We start from the raw sequence: 19314 nt of genomic DNA, 5'->3' as shown, positions 1-19314 counted from the left end.
ATTTGAATCCATCAAATGAGGATCTTCGAAGTTTCTGAGGGGTATGTAAGTGCAGTAGCAGAACAAGCGGAGAGGGAAAGGATTGGTGTTGGAGCTTTATGCTAAAGGACCAGTCACACTGTAGCATATGTTTAAGCTCCAAGGACCTGCATCGAGTTACAATGGTGAGTCGCCGAGACATCCGAGCTTCGTACAAAGTGTGGCAGCCATTCCAAGGAGTACCTCTCGGAGTACCGCGCAACAAACGAAGCACACGTGACCCAGTGACTTGCAGTCACATCACAAATCTAATGCAAGCAAACGCAGACAACTGCTAGTGTGTGAATGGGCCTTTACCGTTTCCTTCTCAAACAGTTGACACGTCATGCTTAGAGCCAATGGCAACCGACTACTACTGGCTCGAGGCCACGCTCGTGCCAGACGGAAGGCGTATTTAACTCTGATCGTGCTTAATACAGAAGTGGAGAGAATGCGTGCTAATTACTTGCACTTTTTTTTTAATTCCTGGGGTACCTAACATAAAGACAGCGACCTGAAAATGATGGAGGTCACAGACCTTGGTACACCTTTTAAAAAAGCAAGAACATACTGGACCCAAACCATCGTAAATGAAAGCTCGACAGATCCTGTCATTGAAATTTGTTCGTGGTCATGACATACAAAAGCCGAAGGCTATTTTTCTATCCCACTCGAAGCTCTTGGCCGTGTAAGCACAACTTTGCGCTTGAATCTCGCATCCAACAGTAACATTCCCTTCCAACTTCCCATCTATGAAACAGCTCAAGAGAAACATGTAAACAAAACACATTACTGGGGCCATTGAGAACATTAGCCTCACACCAGCACACAAAAATAGTGCAATAAACAATGCTCGTAGTTGAAACTGTCCAAACGTCAGTTTAAGTGACGATTCCCCAGAAGGAAACTTTGGAGGCAAGCTCGAAGCAGAACAAAAACTTGGACTCTTAAAAACATTTTCCACGTCACCGTGGCAGCGTACAGTTGTAACGGGATGCAACCGAAATGCAGGCTAGGCACTATTGCATGCAAATTTCAGTACCTCTAGACTTGTGTATATGGATAGGTGTTCCCTGTGCTTCAAACACCCCTAGGTGCCTGCAAAATCTATGCCCTAATGACATTGCAGGTCCAAATTACGACGACAAGCAAACAGTAATACTTAAATAAACAAAGAAATAAAAGAAAGCTCGATACACATCGTTCTATGTGCAACAGTTTCGAGGAGAAAAATACATGAAAATAGCCACAGCGGCAGCTTTCTGCAGGAGTTTGCACCCTCCCACTCCACCGAAAAATTTGGACGCATAGAGGGCACAACCCCAAAATTACTCCGACACTTCACCACACTGCCGACGAACTGACTCGTGAGGACGGGGCTTTCCTCGTCTCCTCACCTCCGCATTGCCTTGGTGCGTGCTATCACTGGTGATGTTGATGATTTCGAGAGAAACAGGTGAGGGTGAAGTGCGCGACCCCCGTCTAGGTCTTGACCTTGGCGAGCTGGGCTAGCCGTCTCTTGGCGATCTGACGCTGGTGCTCCTTCATCATGTCGTGACTCGTGATGTCCAGCTGGCAACACTGCGAGCAGCAAAGCAAAACAACGGGGGATGCAGCAAACGATTCAAGGCTGACACGAGAGCCACAAATAAGCTACGCCTCGAGCGTCGACGCCCCGTTCCCCAATTTCCTTGCGAGTGCCGCAATTTGGGTGCCACAAAAAACAGGGTTCGAGGATTCCCGGGGTGAAACAATGCGTGCATTAAGAAGGGGAGGGAAAAGGCGTCTCGGAATGAACCTGGGGACAAAAAACTAGCGACGACGGATGCAAAATGGACTTTGGGAGAGACCAATCTGGGTCGCTGCAGCTCAATCAAGCCAGCCAGACCTAGCTTCCTTGGTCGAGAGGGTTCCTGCACTCAGCGTGTCTTCAGGATGTTTTTGTATCAGAACCCCCCGAGCTGGCGATTTCCCGATATGGTCTGTCGTCGACCATTACAATTAAAAAATGCGACTATCGTTTCTAGATGCAGCATCGGGAAGCTCGAACGATATTGTTTCCTCCGTTGCGGACTGTTAAACGTTTCCGGAAAGTGGAAAACAGTTCCCTGCAATTTTAAGCACCGAGATAACTAAAGTGTCGTCACTTCGAGACGTAGCTTATTTGGTTTTCTTAGGTTGGCCTATACACACCCAGCAGGCGCGATACTGCAAAACCAGGTACCATAGGTGCTGCGGGCTCGCAATAAATATGGCAAGTACCATCGTAACGAGGACCCCAAAGCCTAAATTATGGGGCATTCCCGCTCCCTTTTAGAGGGTACCTAAGCATGCATACTGAGGGTACCTAAGCATGCGTACCGAGTGTTTGAAGTGCACTTTTCTTAAACCTCTATAAGATGGGCACGTTGATGCTGCACATCCGGAAGTGCATGGTTACAGTGGCCAGGAGGAGGGTCGTGAGGAGTGTGCTACGAGTGCCGGCCAGAGCACGATACCTTGAGAGGAACAGGGTAGGTGGCTTGGCAGCACCTTTACGCGTCCGTGATGCGTAGCCACAGAACTAATTGTGCTGCTGCATCTTTATCCGGTTAAATTGTCGTACAGCTCAACATGCAAAGGCAAGCAAGTAGAAAATGTGTATCGATTAAGACAAGCATTGGGAGTATTTTCTTTTATGTTTAACGAAAGGAAAAAAGGTAAATCTTGACTACAGGGTGGCGCCAGCAACAATACTTTATTGCGGGTTATATAAGAAAAGATATTTATTGATACGAGAATGAAATGCAGATGCAGCACAAACTTACTAAGCAATAATTTGGTGTTCGACACCAGCCTGAATGAACGAAATGCGAATTGGAGCTAATTGCATGCCTATGCTGACAGCATCATAGTGTGTGGTCTGATTTCACCTGACTTGTACAAACAATGTTGGAAAAAGGAAGCTTAATCGCATCCGAAATACTAAGGTCAAACATACGCCCCAGTGTTTTCATACTACTACCGTAGTATAATTTCTCGCGAAATTGGTACATAAGAAAACAGAAATGGTGCACAATAACGCCTATTGCTAAGCGATGTCCTTGTAACATTTTTGAGCTCCAGGAACTTCTCACTAAAGGTGCCAAGAAAGCCTTATGCGGCTTTAAACTTTAAAAATTAACACATTGAAAAGAGAAAAAAAACTGCTTATGTTTGTTTAAGTGTGGGCACAGACAATACCTCTGCCATTTATTCACACATCACAAAAACAGGCTCTCGCTCAAACCCTCTTAACGATGTAAGAAACGGACGTTGCAAAGATTAGGTTAAGGCCACATCGAGACTGCAGTCTGTTGCATGTAAAGAGTAGTGAGACAGGCTCCTTGCACAAAGCACTCCACTCTTTCCACATGAGCAGAGCAAATGCTGGAGAGGAGGAAACTTCCAATTATGACGAGCAGAGAGCTTTGTGTGAGGGGCTTGTCCCGCTATTCTCATCCCTACAGCATACTATAGCGACAATCTCTTCGAAAAGTGAATTCCTACAACTGGTTCTCGGTAGAAAAAGACCCGCTTAATCGTTCCGATTAACTCGGGGAACACAAAATGTCTCGTATATGCATTACGGGCATTACTATTTGTCACATCCGTTTACGGAACCCCTTGGGTGGTTGCGGATGTGACTGACAGGCTCGTGCACTCCCCAGATTTGTCGGAACGATTGAGACAAGTTTAAATTTATTTCGCAACCGGGACGTCGTGAGATCCCTTGGGGAGCAATGTGTCGTCATTCGGAAGCCAGCTGCGTGCGCCACCTATCGCCTACTACTGCAGGCACACCTGAGTTATGCTCGCTCCAGCCGCCCGAGGCCCTGTTCGTTCCTCCCCGTGGGGCTGAGAAAAGGCTTCGGGTTGCGGATTGCACGGTTGAAGGTTCGATTCCCGCTGCGCCGCCGCTCGGTGAATGTCCAATTATGATTAAGTATAATTATGAATAAATAAGGTTCCATGTGCTTCGTGCACCCACGAATTGCCTGCTACGGGGCTATGTACGCTTTATGTTGCCTTGGCCAGTGCATTAACTGTTTTTCGTTACACCGACACTTGTCATACTAAATCCAGCCCGCGAACGCATTCTACTCCGACGACAACAAGAGAAGCATAGTAACTCTTGCTTTGCGCAAACTGGGACGAGGAGCAAGGCCCACCTGCGTGACGAGGAAGTCCTCCCGCAGTAGGGGCGGGGGCAGGGAGCGGAGCGCCTCCAGGGTCTCGAACATGGCCGGGTAGCGCTTGCCCACGTCCCCTCCCCCGAGCGTCCCCCGGAGCAGCACCAGGGCCACCCGGAAAAGCACCTTCACCCCTGGGAAGGAGGGAAGGACAGGCTCACGCACCGGTCGACCGGAACTCCCGTCCGAGCGCGCAGACGAAGCGATGACGGAACTCCGTGGGCAGGACTCCGAGAAGAATACCTTGGAGGGCTTCGAAAGGGCGGCGGACGCTCAACGACGAAGGGGAGACAGTGGGGAGGAGCTGCGGTTGTCCCACCTCCGGCGCGAACATTATACCCTTGACGACGTGTCTCGTCCACTTCAGACGTGCGTTACCCCTAGATTCTACGAGGAAGTTGCCCTTTTACGTGTTTTCACGACAAAAACAAGTTTTCCACATATTCAAGTCATGCCATCAAAGATGCCTACCGCAATATCCCGAGAGATGGCCAACCTGATACCAAAAGCAAATCGGGTGAAAAAAACAAAAAAAACTTTCATTGTGAAAAAAGAAAAAAAAAGGTGACTGTCTTTCTTAGCCAGCAATGTTTGCTTATCTCCCGTAGTGGCTAAGTAGCACCATTTCTGCGAAGGTAACAATTCGCCAAAAATCTGCAATTACCAAAAATAAACTATCTTTCAAAGTTTTTTGAAGAAAATAAAAAAAATCATTGCAGAAATATGGACGGGTTACCTTTCGGGAGTGGGGTATCTCTCGGGAATATTACGATAAGAAGAAGAACGCTGCACCGACACACCCATTTAGAAAATGGCTTCTCAGACTGCTCACCCTCATCCCCGAGCAGATCTGAGCCACCCGTCGATGCCACACACTTCATGTATAGAATACGTATTATTGTTTACAGGGGCTGAAGGCTTCTGCACCGCTTTACCGCGGGCTACTTCGGGGCAGTTTAGAACTTCTGGAACGTATTTTAAGATAGGCTGCATTTGAAAATCGAATATGGCAGTACGCTCAAGACGTAGCTGGTGCGGGAGGTGTAAATAGCTCGAACGAGTCTTGCATCGACGCCAAGACTGGGACGGGGCGGCTGTCGTTCGATGCGGTTTAGAGGTTCCTTGAGACGGAAAAGCTCGGCACCCCTCGCCTCCAGGTAGCACCGTTATCATTTACTAGGGTTATTAATAAAACAATGTCTGCAGCGACCCCTTTGTTCGGTGCTCTTCAAAAGAGTTGTACCACGAACGAAGCAAGCTCTTGCAGTATTACATCCAACGGTTTCACTGGGTAGTGAGCTACGGGACCTCTTTGTCTAAAGCAACTCCAATTGCGTTGTACGTTTAGACGGCAAAAAGCTAGTCGGCCCCGACGGGCATCCGGCATCTCTCCGTACTGGGTGAGAAATTTAGTACAGTGTCTAGCCCGGGCTCCATAATGCGCACCACGGCGTAGCAATGCATGATTTCCCCCGAAGAAATATTACGACGCTCGACCAGATTGAAACGGGCAGGAGGTGGGGACCGAACCCGGGGTCTCTGGGTCGTGCAGCACAAACCTTCATCTACCGTATTTACTCGAATGTAACGCGCATCTTTTTTCCGGGAAAATAGGTCCAAAAATCGCATGCGCGCTAGAATCGAGTGCGACCCAAAACTGCGCTACCGTATCGCCATCGACATTTCAAAATGGCCACTCCATTACACACTGAGAAGCTGAGAGGCTTAGAGTGTAGCCAGCTCGTGTTTCTTGCGTTCGTATCGGCGTGGAAGTTCCCACTGCAAAGACACTCCGCACTCATGATGCTGGATTCAAAAGAAAAGTGATATTGTGTGCGGAGAGCGATGAAATCGGGCTGCATCACGTGTGATGGGCGAAAGATCCCGTCTGCTATGGTTATCAAGGCCTTCAAGAAGTGCGGAATTTCTAGTGCTATGGACGGCACCGAAGACGAAATGCTTTGGGCCGCTGACAGCGATAAGGAGTCGTCCGACAACGATGACGAGTGATGCATACCGCCCCACGGGCGCTGCACCGGACCGTCGCCGTGATGACGACCTTGCCGACGAGAGATAGCGCCGTTCCTTTCATTGCAAGACTGAAGCATTTGGAATAAACCTTCGTTGTTCCAAGTGCAAAAAAGTTTAATTTCTGTATCCAACCTACAAAATCGAGGTCATCGCGTTTCTTTTTTTTTTTTTTCAAACCTCGAAAAATGGGTGCGCGTTACAATCGAGGGCGCTTTAGATTCAAGTAAATATGGTACGTGCTTTGAGCTGCGGCGTGTCACTGCACCGAACAGGCTATCTATTCCCGGCTCTTTGTCTGGCAAAGTACAGTTCTCTCAAGAACTGGCACGAGTTTGTTGGCTGGAAAGATCGCACTCACCCTCGCAGAGGAAGATGTCCCAAACGCGAAGCACCGTGGCCCAGGGCAGCGTCCGGCTGAAGGCGCACATGAACCACTCTGTCATGTACATGATGGGGTCCACTCGCTGCTTCTTCTGCACAACGGCAAGGAGGGGGCATTTCGCTTTTATGCGTCGTCATGGTCCTCGTCGTTTGTTAAACCTCGAGGGCATGACATGAGGGGTGAGGAGTTGCAGAATGTAATTATATGAAAGCTAGGGTTCCGTGTTTTCAGAAGATACCAATAAATCCCTATAATTAACTCCAGAGCCCGTTCTGTCAAAATAAGGAACAACCGAAAAACCATGAATCTGAGCTAGAAGAAACCCCACGTTTCGAGAAAAAAAATATCTTCGCCATCAGCTGCAGGGTTTCTTTTTGTTCTCTATTAGTTGCAAGTCTGTTAAGTTCTCAAATTTCCAGCAAAGCCAAAAAATAAATAAAAAAAAAAAAAAAAACCAGCTGGGCACATTTGGCTATGACTTGGCTATGACTTGGCTATGACTTCAAGATTCCTGGTTTGCATTCTCCTCTGCCACTTCCAATCGCTCGACTGCCCAGCACGAGGAGCGTGATTACCGTTTCTCCAGTGGTGCCCGCCAGGTGGCAGTGCTTTTTGAAACCGTACTGCCTCGACACCCGGTCAAACACTAGCAAATGTAGCGCCTTGAGAGCACAAGCCCCAGTTTGGCAATGGGCCCAGTAGCAGCAAGTCATTTTTCTCTATTGCAGCCTCACTCAACGAGTGAAAAGGCTGGAAGGAGCTTTGCACACCGGCAACCCCAAGGCCACAGCAAAACGCGTCAAAGCACTCACCAGGTGACGGTAGGCCGACGGAGAGACCCGCTTGAGTAATGCAAACAAGATTTCCCCGTCGAGCTGGATTGCGTCCTGCATCAGAAAATAGGCGCCACTCATCACAGGCTCGTTCAACGAGGCATCAATCTCCACAGAGCCACCAAATATGCTACGCTCCAGTCTAATGACGCCTTGACCACCTAAATGCTTCAAACCACTGTTGCCAGTTATCTCAAGCTCCATCTGAAACCGCAGGAAACTGTCTTCCATCCCCCAGAAACGCTAACAGAGTCCACAACATATCAGAGACAACATCGCCAGAAAGAGACAATGTATCTGAAGCGCAGGAAGTCGCACTTTCGAATCGTAACGGTATCCGATTGCGATGGCTCGGCACTAAACTGGCGGCGTCCACGAATGAACCAAGAAAGAAGTGCCGATGCTCTAAGCCTAGCTTACTCAATGCCTCTATGCCCAGGGTTAAAGGATAGAAAGAAACCAAGGGTGCCAACGAGAGCTGTTGTGCATGGCTTAATTCTTGTGGCTCTTGAAGTCGGCCGCGGAATGTAGTTAAAAGTCTGCTCAATAAGGACCAAGGAGCCTTAGAAAGTAATGGAACCTGCTTATTTTCCACATTACCCTCTATTCTTCCAGAACTGTCCCATTCATGGGATTGCAGGAATAAAGTAGGACCTCGGAAATCATACACCCTGGTCCCCAACAAGACTGTCAATAATAAGTCGAGGGTTAGCTCCCAAACTGGGTGAGGTCTCCACAGAACCCCTTATTTAGGGTATACATATATACAGGGCATTCTTTTAGTCTTTACAGATGTTTTTTAAAAGCCGTAAAAGCTACACTAATGGGTTCCGAGCAGGTCAGTTATACAGCCAGGAGGACATAATATAGGGGGCTAATTGTCGCAATAAGTCAAACAATCAACTATACTGTGTTAATTAACTTAGTGAAAATAAACAAAAGGTTCCAAATAGAAACTAGCTGGGCATCATCAAAAACCACTAAATAAATAATTTTTATAAAGTCTGAGCTCGTGACAAGTGCAGTAGTGCTCTTAAGTTACCACTTGTGTAAGAGGCAGAAGGCTGGCGACGAGAAAACAAGGATGATGAGAGACAGAAGACCGTGCGGGAGCGTTACTGCACTGCTAGCCTCGCTCCTGGTGCACAAGTGGCGACCTTAGCGCTCCACCGTGCTTCCTACATGTTCAGTCTTTCTAAAATTGACTGATTAAGTGGTTTTCAATGATGCCCTGCAAGCCTCTCATTGAAACTACTATATGTTTATTTTCACTAATTAAAAAGTAAATGAACATATAGTTGACTTATTGCAACAATTAGCTCCCTATACTATGTCCCCTTGGTCGTATAACTCACCTGCACAAACCGCATCAATGTAGCTTTCACAGCTTTTTTTTAAAACAAATCTATAAGCCTAAAAGAAATATGCGTATATATGGTAACAATGTTACTGTATAGCAACAGTAATGTGTCAGTTAATCTCCAATGTCTTAGAGTGCCTTTCTTCTTTCAGTTTCACTAAGTACCCTAACTGAAGTGTCATCCTTGTACTGCTTGCAGGTACAGTCAAACCTCGATGTAACGACGTCGGTAAATTTGGAATTTACTTCGTTACATTGAAATTTCGCCACATAGAAATTCAAGGCTAACATTAAAGTTTTCACAAATGTTTCTCGGTTGTACAAGACTCACCGAGGACGCCTTTATTTCGTCGCCTTTTTCGTGGCCACTCTTGGCATTATTATTGGCATCACACAACGTTCGCGTAGCCAGACATCCTGCATAGCGTCTTTGTCTTGCTGTCTGCTCGGAAACCGCCTCAAGACATCGATCGCGTCCACCACTTCACATTTACTGGGCACATCGCAGGTGTCTTGCTCATCAAACTAAATGTCGTCTCCGTCTTGCGAGTTCCCACGAACATCGCTAGCCTATTGCCTCGTCGGTTACCTCCTCCGTCGCAATGACAGCAGAGTCGGCGTATAGAAAGTCGTGAAGGTCGACGCTGTCAGGGGCGACTCCATCGCCTTCATGGATCCATCGCCCAGGACAACGAGAAACGCACGTTTTTAGCGAGGCCTCGAAACAAACCATGCAGCGTGAACGAATCCGACGGACGAAACGGCGGCGATTCGAGTGTCCTCTAGTGGCCGTTCTGTACACCACGCTCACCGGATTCGGCCCGTTTCACCCTTCGCGCTTTATCGGGGGCCCATTTCAGCACATGTGCTTCCCAAAATCTCCTTTAGGACCCAAAGGTTTGTGAGGAATGGTCCATGAAATTTCGTTACATCGAAATTTCGGCAAACGGGACTTCGTTACATAGAGGTAAAAAATACATGGCGTGCATACACTTGCGGTTAGAAAAACTTATGTACTTCGTTACATCGAGATTTGCCTGTACACTATTGGTCAATGAAGTCTTCACTTAAATTTGTTGCCCGAGAAGAACAAGCAAAAGTTATCATGGGCAAACAGGCGGCTTAATAAGATTCTTCATATCCAAATGAACTTGGATGAAATGATGCATGCAGAGCTGCCATATTTGATTACGGTGCAAGAAAAGAAAAATGGCCGCCACTAATTTCCGGTTTCCTCTGGGCGGAGGGCTTTGTCCAAGTCCTTCTGGGAAAGGATAGAGGGTGCTGGACATACAAAAGAGCATAATAGACTCCATATCTCGTGTTTTCCAGATTACATTTCATAAAATTTGATGGGGCCAAGTTCGTACAGGTTTTGAAGACAAAAATGCAAAGGTTCTCAAGGACTTTCAAAGATATTTCCAAAGAAACCGTACAGTGCCTGGCAATTTTATAATGGCACAACTTTTTGATCACACTATCTTTTATTAACTACTCATGCGTCATGCGTTGTTCAGGTCTGACAACCGCTGAAACAGTGTCGACGAATTGCTCATTTAGGCATGGTGTACAGCTACCCTTGGAGCTATCTATCCACTGCAGTCTTCAAGTTCCCACCGTGTTTCACACTCCTGATACGGCATTTTGGCGCAGACTCTCCTATAGTCAAGGTAAGGAACGTTTGTCAGCAGGGCTTTGATTTCGCCCGATACGAGTTCATTGGATGCGGCACCTGCATTCACGGTTGATGAGACAAAACCATTGGAAGTTGCCCTTACTGGGCCTCCCACACAACCTTAAGCACGTCCACGTGCATCACATGCCACATTAAGCATATGCAGATTGAGCCAACCAAGCGCAGACAACAGAGAGCATGTGGAAGTGCAAAGACCGCAAACCGCAAGACAGGTAAACCGGACAAAACCAAAACTACTTTGAATGTTGTCAGGTGCTTAATGAACATCCATTAAATGTCTCTTAAATGCGATACTGTAAAGTGATACTTGCTTGTCAGAAATTTATTTTAATTTTTTTAATATAAAATAGTTGTGGACGAATAATGGATTTTGAGTTCAAAACATATTAAAAGCGAACAGCGGTTTTGGTAGAATGTTTTTGAATTGAATATTGAATAATTTCTCCAAGCCTTTCACTACTGCACCATGCTCAAACAAAAACCCAGCTGAACTCATAAAGGTTGTTCTCAAATCGCTTGCGCATTTGTAAGCTAATTTTAATACAATATTTATGAACTGTGGCCATTGAAAATCCAATGCTCATATTGGGATGGCAAGTAAACGATGCATTTGGCACAGATTTACGCCTCCAGAGATGCCCAGCTATACCTAACTGGGGGGACTTAGAAATCTTATTGCTATATGAAAATAATTTTTCTTAAATCTCGAAACTGAAAAAACAAACGAGAAAGACAACCTTGAATTATTTAAGCAAGTTTTCAGGGCATCTCTGCCCAACATACACTCCTGCATAATAGCAAGTTTAATTTTGAAACTATTACTGAACTCGTATGCCACAAAGTTTCCTCTTCTTTCTAAATACACCAGTCCAGTGATGTGATTGGCCTAAGCCATTTTGGCGCACGTTTCGGAGAAACCAAAACAATGTTTTGGAGCAGCAAATGTGGCCTTTGGAGCAACCAAAACAGTGTTTTGGAGCAGCAAAAGCGGCTTTTGGAGCAGCCAAGACAGTGTTTCAGAGCAGCAAAAGTGGATTTTGGGGCGGATATTCTTAGGAAAATAAAAATATTTGTTTTAAGTGCTGTACAAATGAAGGGCACTCTATGTTGTGTTCTGACGTGACGTGTTGCGACGGAACTCGCTGCTTCTGTTTTTACTGCTCAGACATCCCAAAAGTGTACAGTGCTGTAGGCGTTGCCAAGCAATTTCGAAAAACCACTTGCCACCGTTTTACTGGTACTCGACGTGCCAGATTTTTGTCAAAAGTAAGCAAACGTAAAACAATGAATTGCAAGCGTCCCAGCTGGTGCCTCAGTCACGCAACATGTTCGCATTGCACGTGAAGCCAACTTCAGCAGGCTTGCTGTTGGGTATGCTTCGTCGCACAAGTGCAGACAAAGGCCGTCCGATTGAAACCGAAACCATGCCCCTGAGCTCCGTCGCTAACTTATCTCCAAAATTGTACACAAAATGTAACTTTCAAGCATGCAACAAAAACAGTCCAGTGGCACGTGCTTGCCGGGCCGGCAAACAAGGTACAAGCTAAACACACAAAAAATAAAGAACCTGAGTGCATCGATGCAAGACATTGCGAGCCAGCCCCAAAAAGTTCTTGGAGCGCTTTGTGCAACCACTGAACTCGAAACAAACAAGCACGCTGTGCGGGTTCAGTGTGCAGACATTGCCTTCTTTGCTTTAGCTCACTTCTCTTTACCAACTTTCTTTCACGGCAGATTTTTCACGTACCGAGGTCCCTCTCAAAAGAAGGCCCGCCGAGAGGAATCTAGATAATCAATACCTACTTTGACAGAGCAGTCTTTGAATTAAAGATGGATTTTTGTAGAAACGTATGATTTAAACAAGAGCAGGAATGTTTCTGAACATGCAGCGGTACTTAGTTTCATTTTAGAAAGTACCATATCTGCAGTGATGTGGGGACGGCAACATTTGACGTCGCACGACCACGGTGACTGAAAGGCAGTGAACAAATAGTTTTCCCACAGCCGTTGCTTCAGCTCACAAAGTAACTCCTGCCGCGCAAAAACATGGTTTCGTTTCACAGCACGGCGGCATAGCTGGTACCTAGAGTGCTACCATCGGAGCGTCTGCACACATCCGCGTCTATCGCTGAAAATATAAGAAAAAAAAAAGATGAGAGACGAGACCCACAAGACGAGAGCGCGAAACGCGAGACGCTGGGAAAACCATGCAAGACCGGGAAGACAATTGATGCACGGTACTTTGTGTCAGGTGGCCGCTTGCGCCACATAACACACGCCTGCTCAATTACAGTACTCAGTTTAGTTACGGTTTTGAAAGGCGACCTAAATTGGTCCTTTAGCGCAGGCTTGGCGCAGATTACCCATATTTTTGGCAAAATGTAGCAGGATGTAACAGGGTTAGCCCCCTGGCGCAGTTTGGCACAAAGCGCAGCAATCACATCACTGCCAGTCACGCGCGTGCAACCTCCCGCTTTGAAAGTGCTTTCCTTCTAAGCACGAGACTTGATATTCATACTTTTCTAAGATCACAGCAAGTTAGCCCTGTTGAGTGCACTTTATACCGAGCACTGCCGCTTCTCTGCACTGTAGAGAAGCAACACCCACAAAAGCGAGGTCTGCTTCTGTGCAGTGAACCGGTGCTCGGTAAGAAATGCACTCATTACAGCTAACCCCTCACAATCAACTTAGAGATAAAAAAAAAAAATAAAAAAAAAGAATATAGCAGTTTATTTTTAGCAAATATTGAATAGCGTATTATTTAAAACTATAATTTGAATATTCATACATTTCTAATATAAATGTAAGAGAATGTAAAGTAATTGTGGTTTATTGCGTTAAGAATACAATGACTGTGACTAGTCATAAACTTCGGGGGTGTTCAAGCACTTGAAAATTCCAGAGCTGTGAAGGACTTGAAAATGACATTTTCAAGTTCAAGGGTTTTCAAGGTTTAAAGGACAGATGCGAACTCTGTGGGGGCAGGATGAGGTCTGTAGGGGGTATGAAGTTCTAAGCAATTTACACTAAAACATTCTATTCCTCCAAAAGTCTTGTTCAAGCTACAAGAGATGCTAATCATCTTCATTTTCATAAAATAAAAGAGAAAAAAGAGAAAACTGAAGACTGCTTACACACTTGTGTATGTAGTATGTTTAAAAGAAAAACCTGTAAAAATATCCTGTATGCTGAGTGCTCCCTTTCCTACCTACCTAGCTAAGCAACAAGCATGCAGGACAAACTGCTGCCTCCAGAGATCATAGCTAGCTAATAATAGGTGGTGGTAATAATAATAATAATAATAATAATAATAATAATGATGATAATAATAATAATAATAATAATAATAATAATAATAATAATAATAATAATAATAATAATAATAATAATAATAATAATAATAATAATAGTTCATTTGCCATCATTCAAACTGGAAGCTAGGAAAAGAAAAGCTGAAGGAGCAACTTTAGAAGTTTCAAGCACTGCAAAGGTTTTAACAACAGCAGCAATACACAGTTCCTTCTGTCCGTGCAGGAAAGTATCGCTATAAATACAGATTGAATGCAAAAAAATACACAACGTTAGAGTACTGGCAGAAACAAAAAGAACCAAAACTGCAATTCTCTCGTCCGGGACGTTGTTATGTATCCGTTTCGGACTTGGTCAAACTATGAAGAAATTTCGGAAGAATGAAGAATAATTTGAAGGTTGTAATTTGATCAAGAGTCACCAACTATCCAGGGTTCACGGCAGTAGGTTGAGTAACACATCATGTTTTCCTTGAGTGACGCCAACGAAATGAAGACAACCTCGTCTGGTCACGAAACTTCTCCGTAACGACATGAGGGAGCTTCTTTCATGATTACTTGCAGCGCTGCCGTTGACAGGGGGGCAGAGAGTCACTAATCTAGTCCCCCCCCCCCCCCCCCCCCCCCCCCCCCGCTAAGAGTATGGCAACCAGCAAGCGGTGTCTGAATTTTGAACCCACTCTGAACGAGTCGCACCTTCGTCGGAGAGACGCATCATTGCGTCTCTCCGACACATGACGCATCATTGGACCGCCACAGTTTCTTAGTAATGAAAGTGTCTCGCTTTATACACTCAACCAGCTGCTACAACCTCCCAAGGTATCATAATCTTTCATTCATATTTCTAGCATCAAAATTACTTTTCAATACCACCTGTACGTCAAAATTAAGTGTTGCAAGTTGTGCCATCTGGTAAAGGCACTGCAAACCCGTACGCTACATTGCATGGCTCCTTTTCACCTTTGAGAGCGTTGTTTGGTGTGAAAAACCGACGAAAAACGTTCACTCCCAAGTTGCGCTCTTAGAGGCAACTAAAAAAATGACCGGCACTTGAATACTGCAATCAATTGCAGGTGTAACAGGGTGTTGGTGTACGAGAAATTGTTTTTACAAAACCACTTCACCATGCCGCAAATTTTAGTTCAGCTCACACGGAGTGGAGAGGCCAAATGACAATGCCCCCTGTCGACGGCAATGCGTCTGCTGGCAGCTTCTGTCTCAGCAGCAAACTTCGGCCGAAGTTTAGCGACCAGAGGCGTATTAAAAGAATCTGGCTATACAAGGCGAAAATCTCCACTACATCCAGTTCCGTGCGAGCATCGCAGCATTACGACTAGAAAAACGAGGGACAACAATAGAGTGGTGGCCCTGCACGGGGCGCACGGGGCACCGTAAAATGAGAGGCAGGGACACGCACCAGGCCGGGACTGTAGTAGCCGCGCAGGTACTTGTCGCATATGGAGACGAGGCACCAGAAGGCTGGCTCCGCGGGCATGTGCATGAGCAGCACCGCCGCAATTGGGGCCTGGCCCTGGCAGTAGCCCACTGCAGGGTTCAGCACTGAGTAGGCCTTCAGGATGCGGAACAGGTCCTCCTGCCTGCAGCGCCACAATCTGTTAAAAAGACGCTCAGCTCCTGCCCCCAAAAATGCTTATCGTTTAAGTGCCAGGATAGGACAGATATATGTCACAATATAAACTAAAGAAACAATATAAAAATAATAACAAAAAAAAAATTAGTGCCATTTAGGAGCTATTCTGAGACATGTTTGTACTTTGAGACATTAGACCTCAAAGAGAAACATGTTTAGGAATCTTTCAACTGAGTTTTAACAAAAAAGTATTGCACTCATTTCTTCACATGGGGTGAGGGGGCAAAAGGGGAATGTTTATTCTGTGACATGCGAGTCCCATGCAGGCACTTAAAAAAATGTTTTTTGGGACTTCAGTGCTAGACTCAAGAGCGTTGACACACCGCTCCCTCACTGCCCGATGTTGCCAAGGTATGTCCGTGACGCGGGACTTTCTTTAGGTTCACTACCATTTGGTCACACTAAGCTTAACGGAACATGTTGGCGACAGACGCGGTTTTAAAGTGATACTCCTTGCCCTTCAGATCCGTCTTAGGAAAACTCTGGGAATGTTGTTGGCAGGTTTGTGTTGCCTTGAAAGCAATTTGTAGGCAAGACAAGGTATAACAATTAATGATTAAGAACCCTGAAAACGAAAAACAAAAATATGAAAAAGTTTGAAATGAACATGCCTTGCTTCAAGAATTGCAATACTTACACAAAACCATCTCCCTAATGGCTGCTAAATCGGTACTGCTTAACATTCTAGAAAAAAGGCAATGTTATATCTTTCATAAACTTCATTCTTGGGTGCATCAAATTACTAAAAAGAAACAAACCACATGGTAAATTGCAAGTTCCTAACCCCCCAAAAAAAGAAAAAAAGAAAACAGCTATACAACTTTTATTGCATTGTTCCCTATATTTGCCAAGTCATGACGAAGCAACCCGAGAAATCCTTACTCCCCTACAAGAAAGGGCCTGCCACATTCAATTCACGCTACACTAAGGGCTGTTGCAACAGGACACAGCAGATGGCATGCTGTGACACAACATCGGTATGTGCTGTAAAAGTTGCTGCGCGATCACCAGTTTTCAGACTGGACGTCAACCCCGCAAACAGCACAGCTTTACTCCTTGCTATTGTCTCTTCCCCTTTCTTGTTTTCGAGAAATTGGGGACTGATAACAACTGCGGAGGCCCCGACAACAGCCAGCAGGACGTACGAGTGGCTGACCGGATCCACATGATAGCACGCACTGAGACTCTGTCGAAGGCCGCAACAGAAATCCCCCCAGCAAAAAAACATATGAAAGTGAACCACAGTATGGCATATGCCGTGAATTTAGAAAACACTTTATCTTCAGTGAGGAAACACGCCGTTTTCTGTGTCCTGTTTGAACAGCCCTGTCCACGGACACAGCATTGTCGTGTGTTAACACTAGGAACAGCACTGATGCAGTGCTGACCTGAACGTAACTTAGCCCCGATGCAGCGTTGTACCACTAAGGGGTCCATATGGTCCACAAGCCGATATCAAACCCAGGACGGCTTATGCCACGACCAAAGATCGACCCCCTAAACAGAGAGTGCAAGGTGTTGTTGTTATAAGACTCCCTGCACGGGTTGCCCAGCCACGTACATCGGCAGAACCAAGAGCTTGCAGGAAAGGGTCCACCAGCATCCACACGATGTTTGCAATTTTGATCACGAGCACAGATTGGTCAATCGCAAATGCGGCATCAAGGACCACCACATTGGAGTTCGAGAACACCTGCCCCTGCCTGCTCCCCCCCCCCCCCCCCCCCCCCCCCCCCCCCCACCCTCAGCATTAAAAACTAACCACCGACAAAGACTTTTTAGAATCATGGCACATTCAAACTACACCAGGAAGCATCGAAGGTCTCTTGGTGCTTTACCATCTGCCTAGGTCAACGAGCTTTGTGATATCACCAACCCATAGAAAAATGCACCATCATTGGAAAAAAAAAACAAAAAAGCTGTTCCTTAAAGGGACAATGAAGACGATTTTATTTAATTTTTTTAAATGGTGTTTTAATGCTTCTTGGGAACATAGCATGCCACCCAATTTTTCGTAGACATTTATGACGCGTGTTTATCTGCCTACGAAAGAAGTAAAGAAACCAAAACTGAACCATATCCAGTCTCGTTTCTGGGCCTCCGAAAACGGAGGTGACGTAAGGAGTGACGTCAAGTGTGAATAGTCGGTATCGGTAGTATTTAGGAGATCGAGACTCTAAATACCGCGGTGGGTTATAGCAGCGCGGTGGCGCGGTCGTTGCGCCGACTCTGTCGACATGGACGAATGCCGCTCTCGCGAGCGAGTTCGAGCTTCCGTTGAGTGACCGAACACCAGCGGAACGGGAGTACGTGTGTGGCGGCCTCTGCCATCACCCGACGGAGACCACCTAGCCGGCAACGAGCGGCCCGCATGCCGAAGGACGGACGCGGGGGAGATGCCGAAGGGAAAGCGGCAGCGATCCCACCGTTCCGGGATCCGGTTCCTCCGCAGACTTCCTCTTTTCGTCGTCAAAGAACACGAACAGCAACCCACACGTGAAAACTAGCGTCGCCCGAACGAATACTGGTCTTCAGTCGACCGTTAAAACAGCCATCTACAGCTACCATTTTGCAAAATCTTTCGAGTACCGTGTTCTTTTTTAATTTTATTTGTTTGCCCATAGTTGCTCGTTGCCGGTTTCGCGTCCAGCGTAGCAAAGAAAAAAAACAATGATGCTGCTTTATTTACGGTTTAGTAATCATTTCCGATCCGATTTATACTTTTGATGGTTATTTAAGCGGAAAGTAGAACAGTATTTCTAAAAATCGCGAACCAAAACGTGACCGAGGGCACGTTTTTCGTTTCGACCAATCGCTGACGCGTCTCTTGTGACGTCGCGCTCCTTGGCCCCGCATCGGTCACGTGAGCTCCGCTTCTCCTGGCTTTTCCCGCAACTCTTGGGGCGTCGCCCCGGTCGATCCCGGTACGATTGTTACCGCGACTGTTTAATTGATTTGCGCGGCACACAAGCGCCGGTTTCGGCTGAAATTTGGGCAACGTGGTCTGAGACGTACCTGGAACCCAGTTCAATCGCCAAAAAGATCTCCGAAATTGCCTTCATTGTCCCTTTAAGGTCACCCCTCAAGAAGAGGCCGAGTACACCTTGGATTGTCGGGTCCCTAATTAGGGCTTGGTTGGATGTCCCCCCGCCCCCCTTTTTAACAACTAATATATAGCACAAAGTCACCGCTGCGTCATCACTATTTCCAGCACTAACTAATCACGCTGCATTACTACAGTGGCGTAAGTGTGAACAGGTTCTAGGGACGAGTCTTGACTGTGGCTCTTTTCCCACTAGACAAGCGAGGGCGGTGAGAGTGCACTCACCCATGGCCCTGGTCCTTGGCAAACATCTCGTGCTGTGGGAACTGGCGGTGCAGGTCTTTCCGGATGTCGTCCACCCAGCGGGGGTCTCCAGGGTGTTGGTCAAGCTCCTGCAATGTCACAAGCATCCATCAGTTTGGGTCACCATCGGGGGCACATTGGCCTGGGATGGACACTACCCAAGAAGGTCAACTTTTGAACCCCTAGATTAAAATGGGTTAAATTAACGGTGCCATGACAAAGGGTGCAGAAAAAACCTTCAGCTCTGTAGATTTTAATTCTGAAGGAAATTACAATGGTTCCCACCAGGAGTATACATATATTGTTTAGCATATATCGTTAGAACCCTAATGCAATACTCAGCAGTTTTCTTTGCTAGATGCAAATCACAAAAGCCTGAAAGCGTGCCCGTGGAAAAATTTAATGGAAAAATCAAGCAACTTTTTGGTCTCCTGTGTCTTCAAACAAATGTTCAATAGTATTTTATAAAAGACACTTA

At 46.2% G+C, this 19314-nt stretch overlaps 1 protein-coding gene across 1 annotated transcript in view; it reads right to left on the bottom strand.

The window, feature by feature from the left end:
• Positions 1-942: 942 nt before the first annotated feature.
• LOC8051635 (TBC1 domain family member 10B) overlaps positions 943-19314 on the bottom strand; it is a 34918-nt gene continuing 16546 nt past the window's right edge. The window contains exons 5-10 of the mRNA XM_040217404.3: positions 18819-18925; positions 15257-15437; positions 7455-7529; positions 6619-6733; positions 4209-4363; positions 943-1599 (exon numbers count right to left, since the gene is read on the bottom strand). Of these exons, the coding sequence (XP_040073338.1) occupies positions 1501-1599; positions 4209-4363; positions 6619-6733; positions 7455-7529; positions 15257-15437; positions 18819-18925 (732 nt within the window). The 3' untranslated portion in view covers positions 943-1500. The remainder of the gene's footprint in view (positions 1600-4208; positions 4364-6618; positions 6734-7454; positions 7530-15256; positions 15438-18818; positions 18926-19314) is intronic.

The sequence above is a fragment of the Ixodes scapularis genome, unplaced genomic scaffold, assembly GCF_016920785.2.
Source record: "Ixodes scapularis isolate PalLabHiFi unplaced genomic scaffold, ASM1692078v2 PGA_scaffold1__304_contigs__length_218370807, whole genome shotgun sequence".
In the NCBI taxonomy this organism is placed as follows: domain Eukaryota; kingdom Metazoa; phylum Arthropoda; class Arachnida; order Ixodida; family Ixodidae; genus Ixodes; species Ixodes scapularis.
Note: the sequence above shows the minus strand (reverse complement) of the source record. Positions and strands in the feature narration are given on the sequence as shown.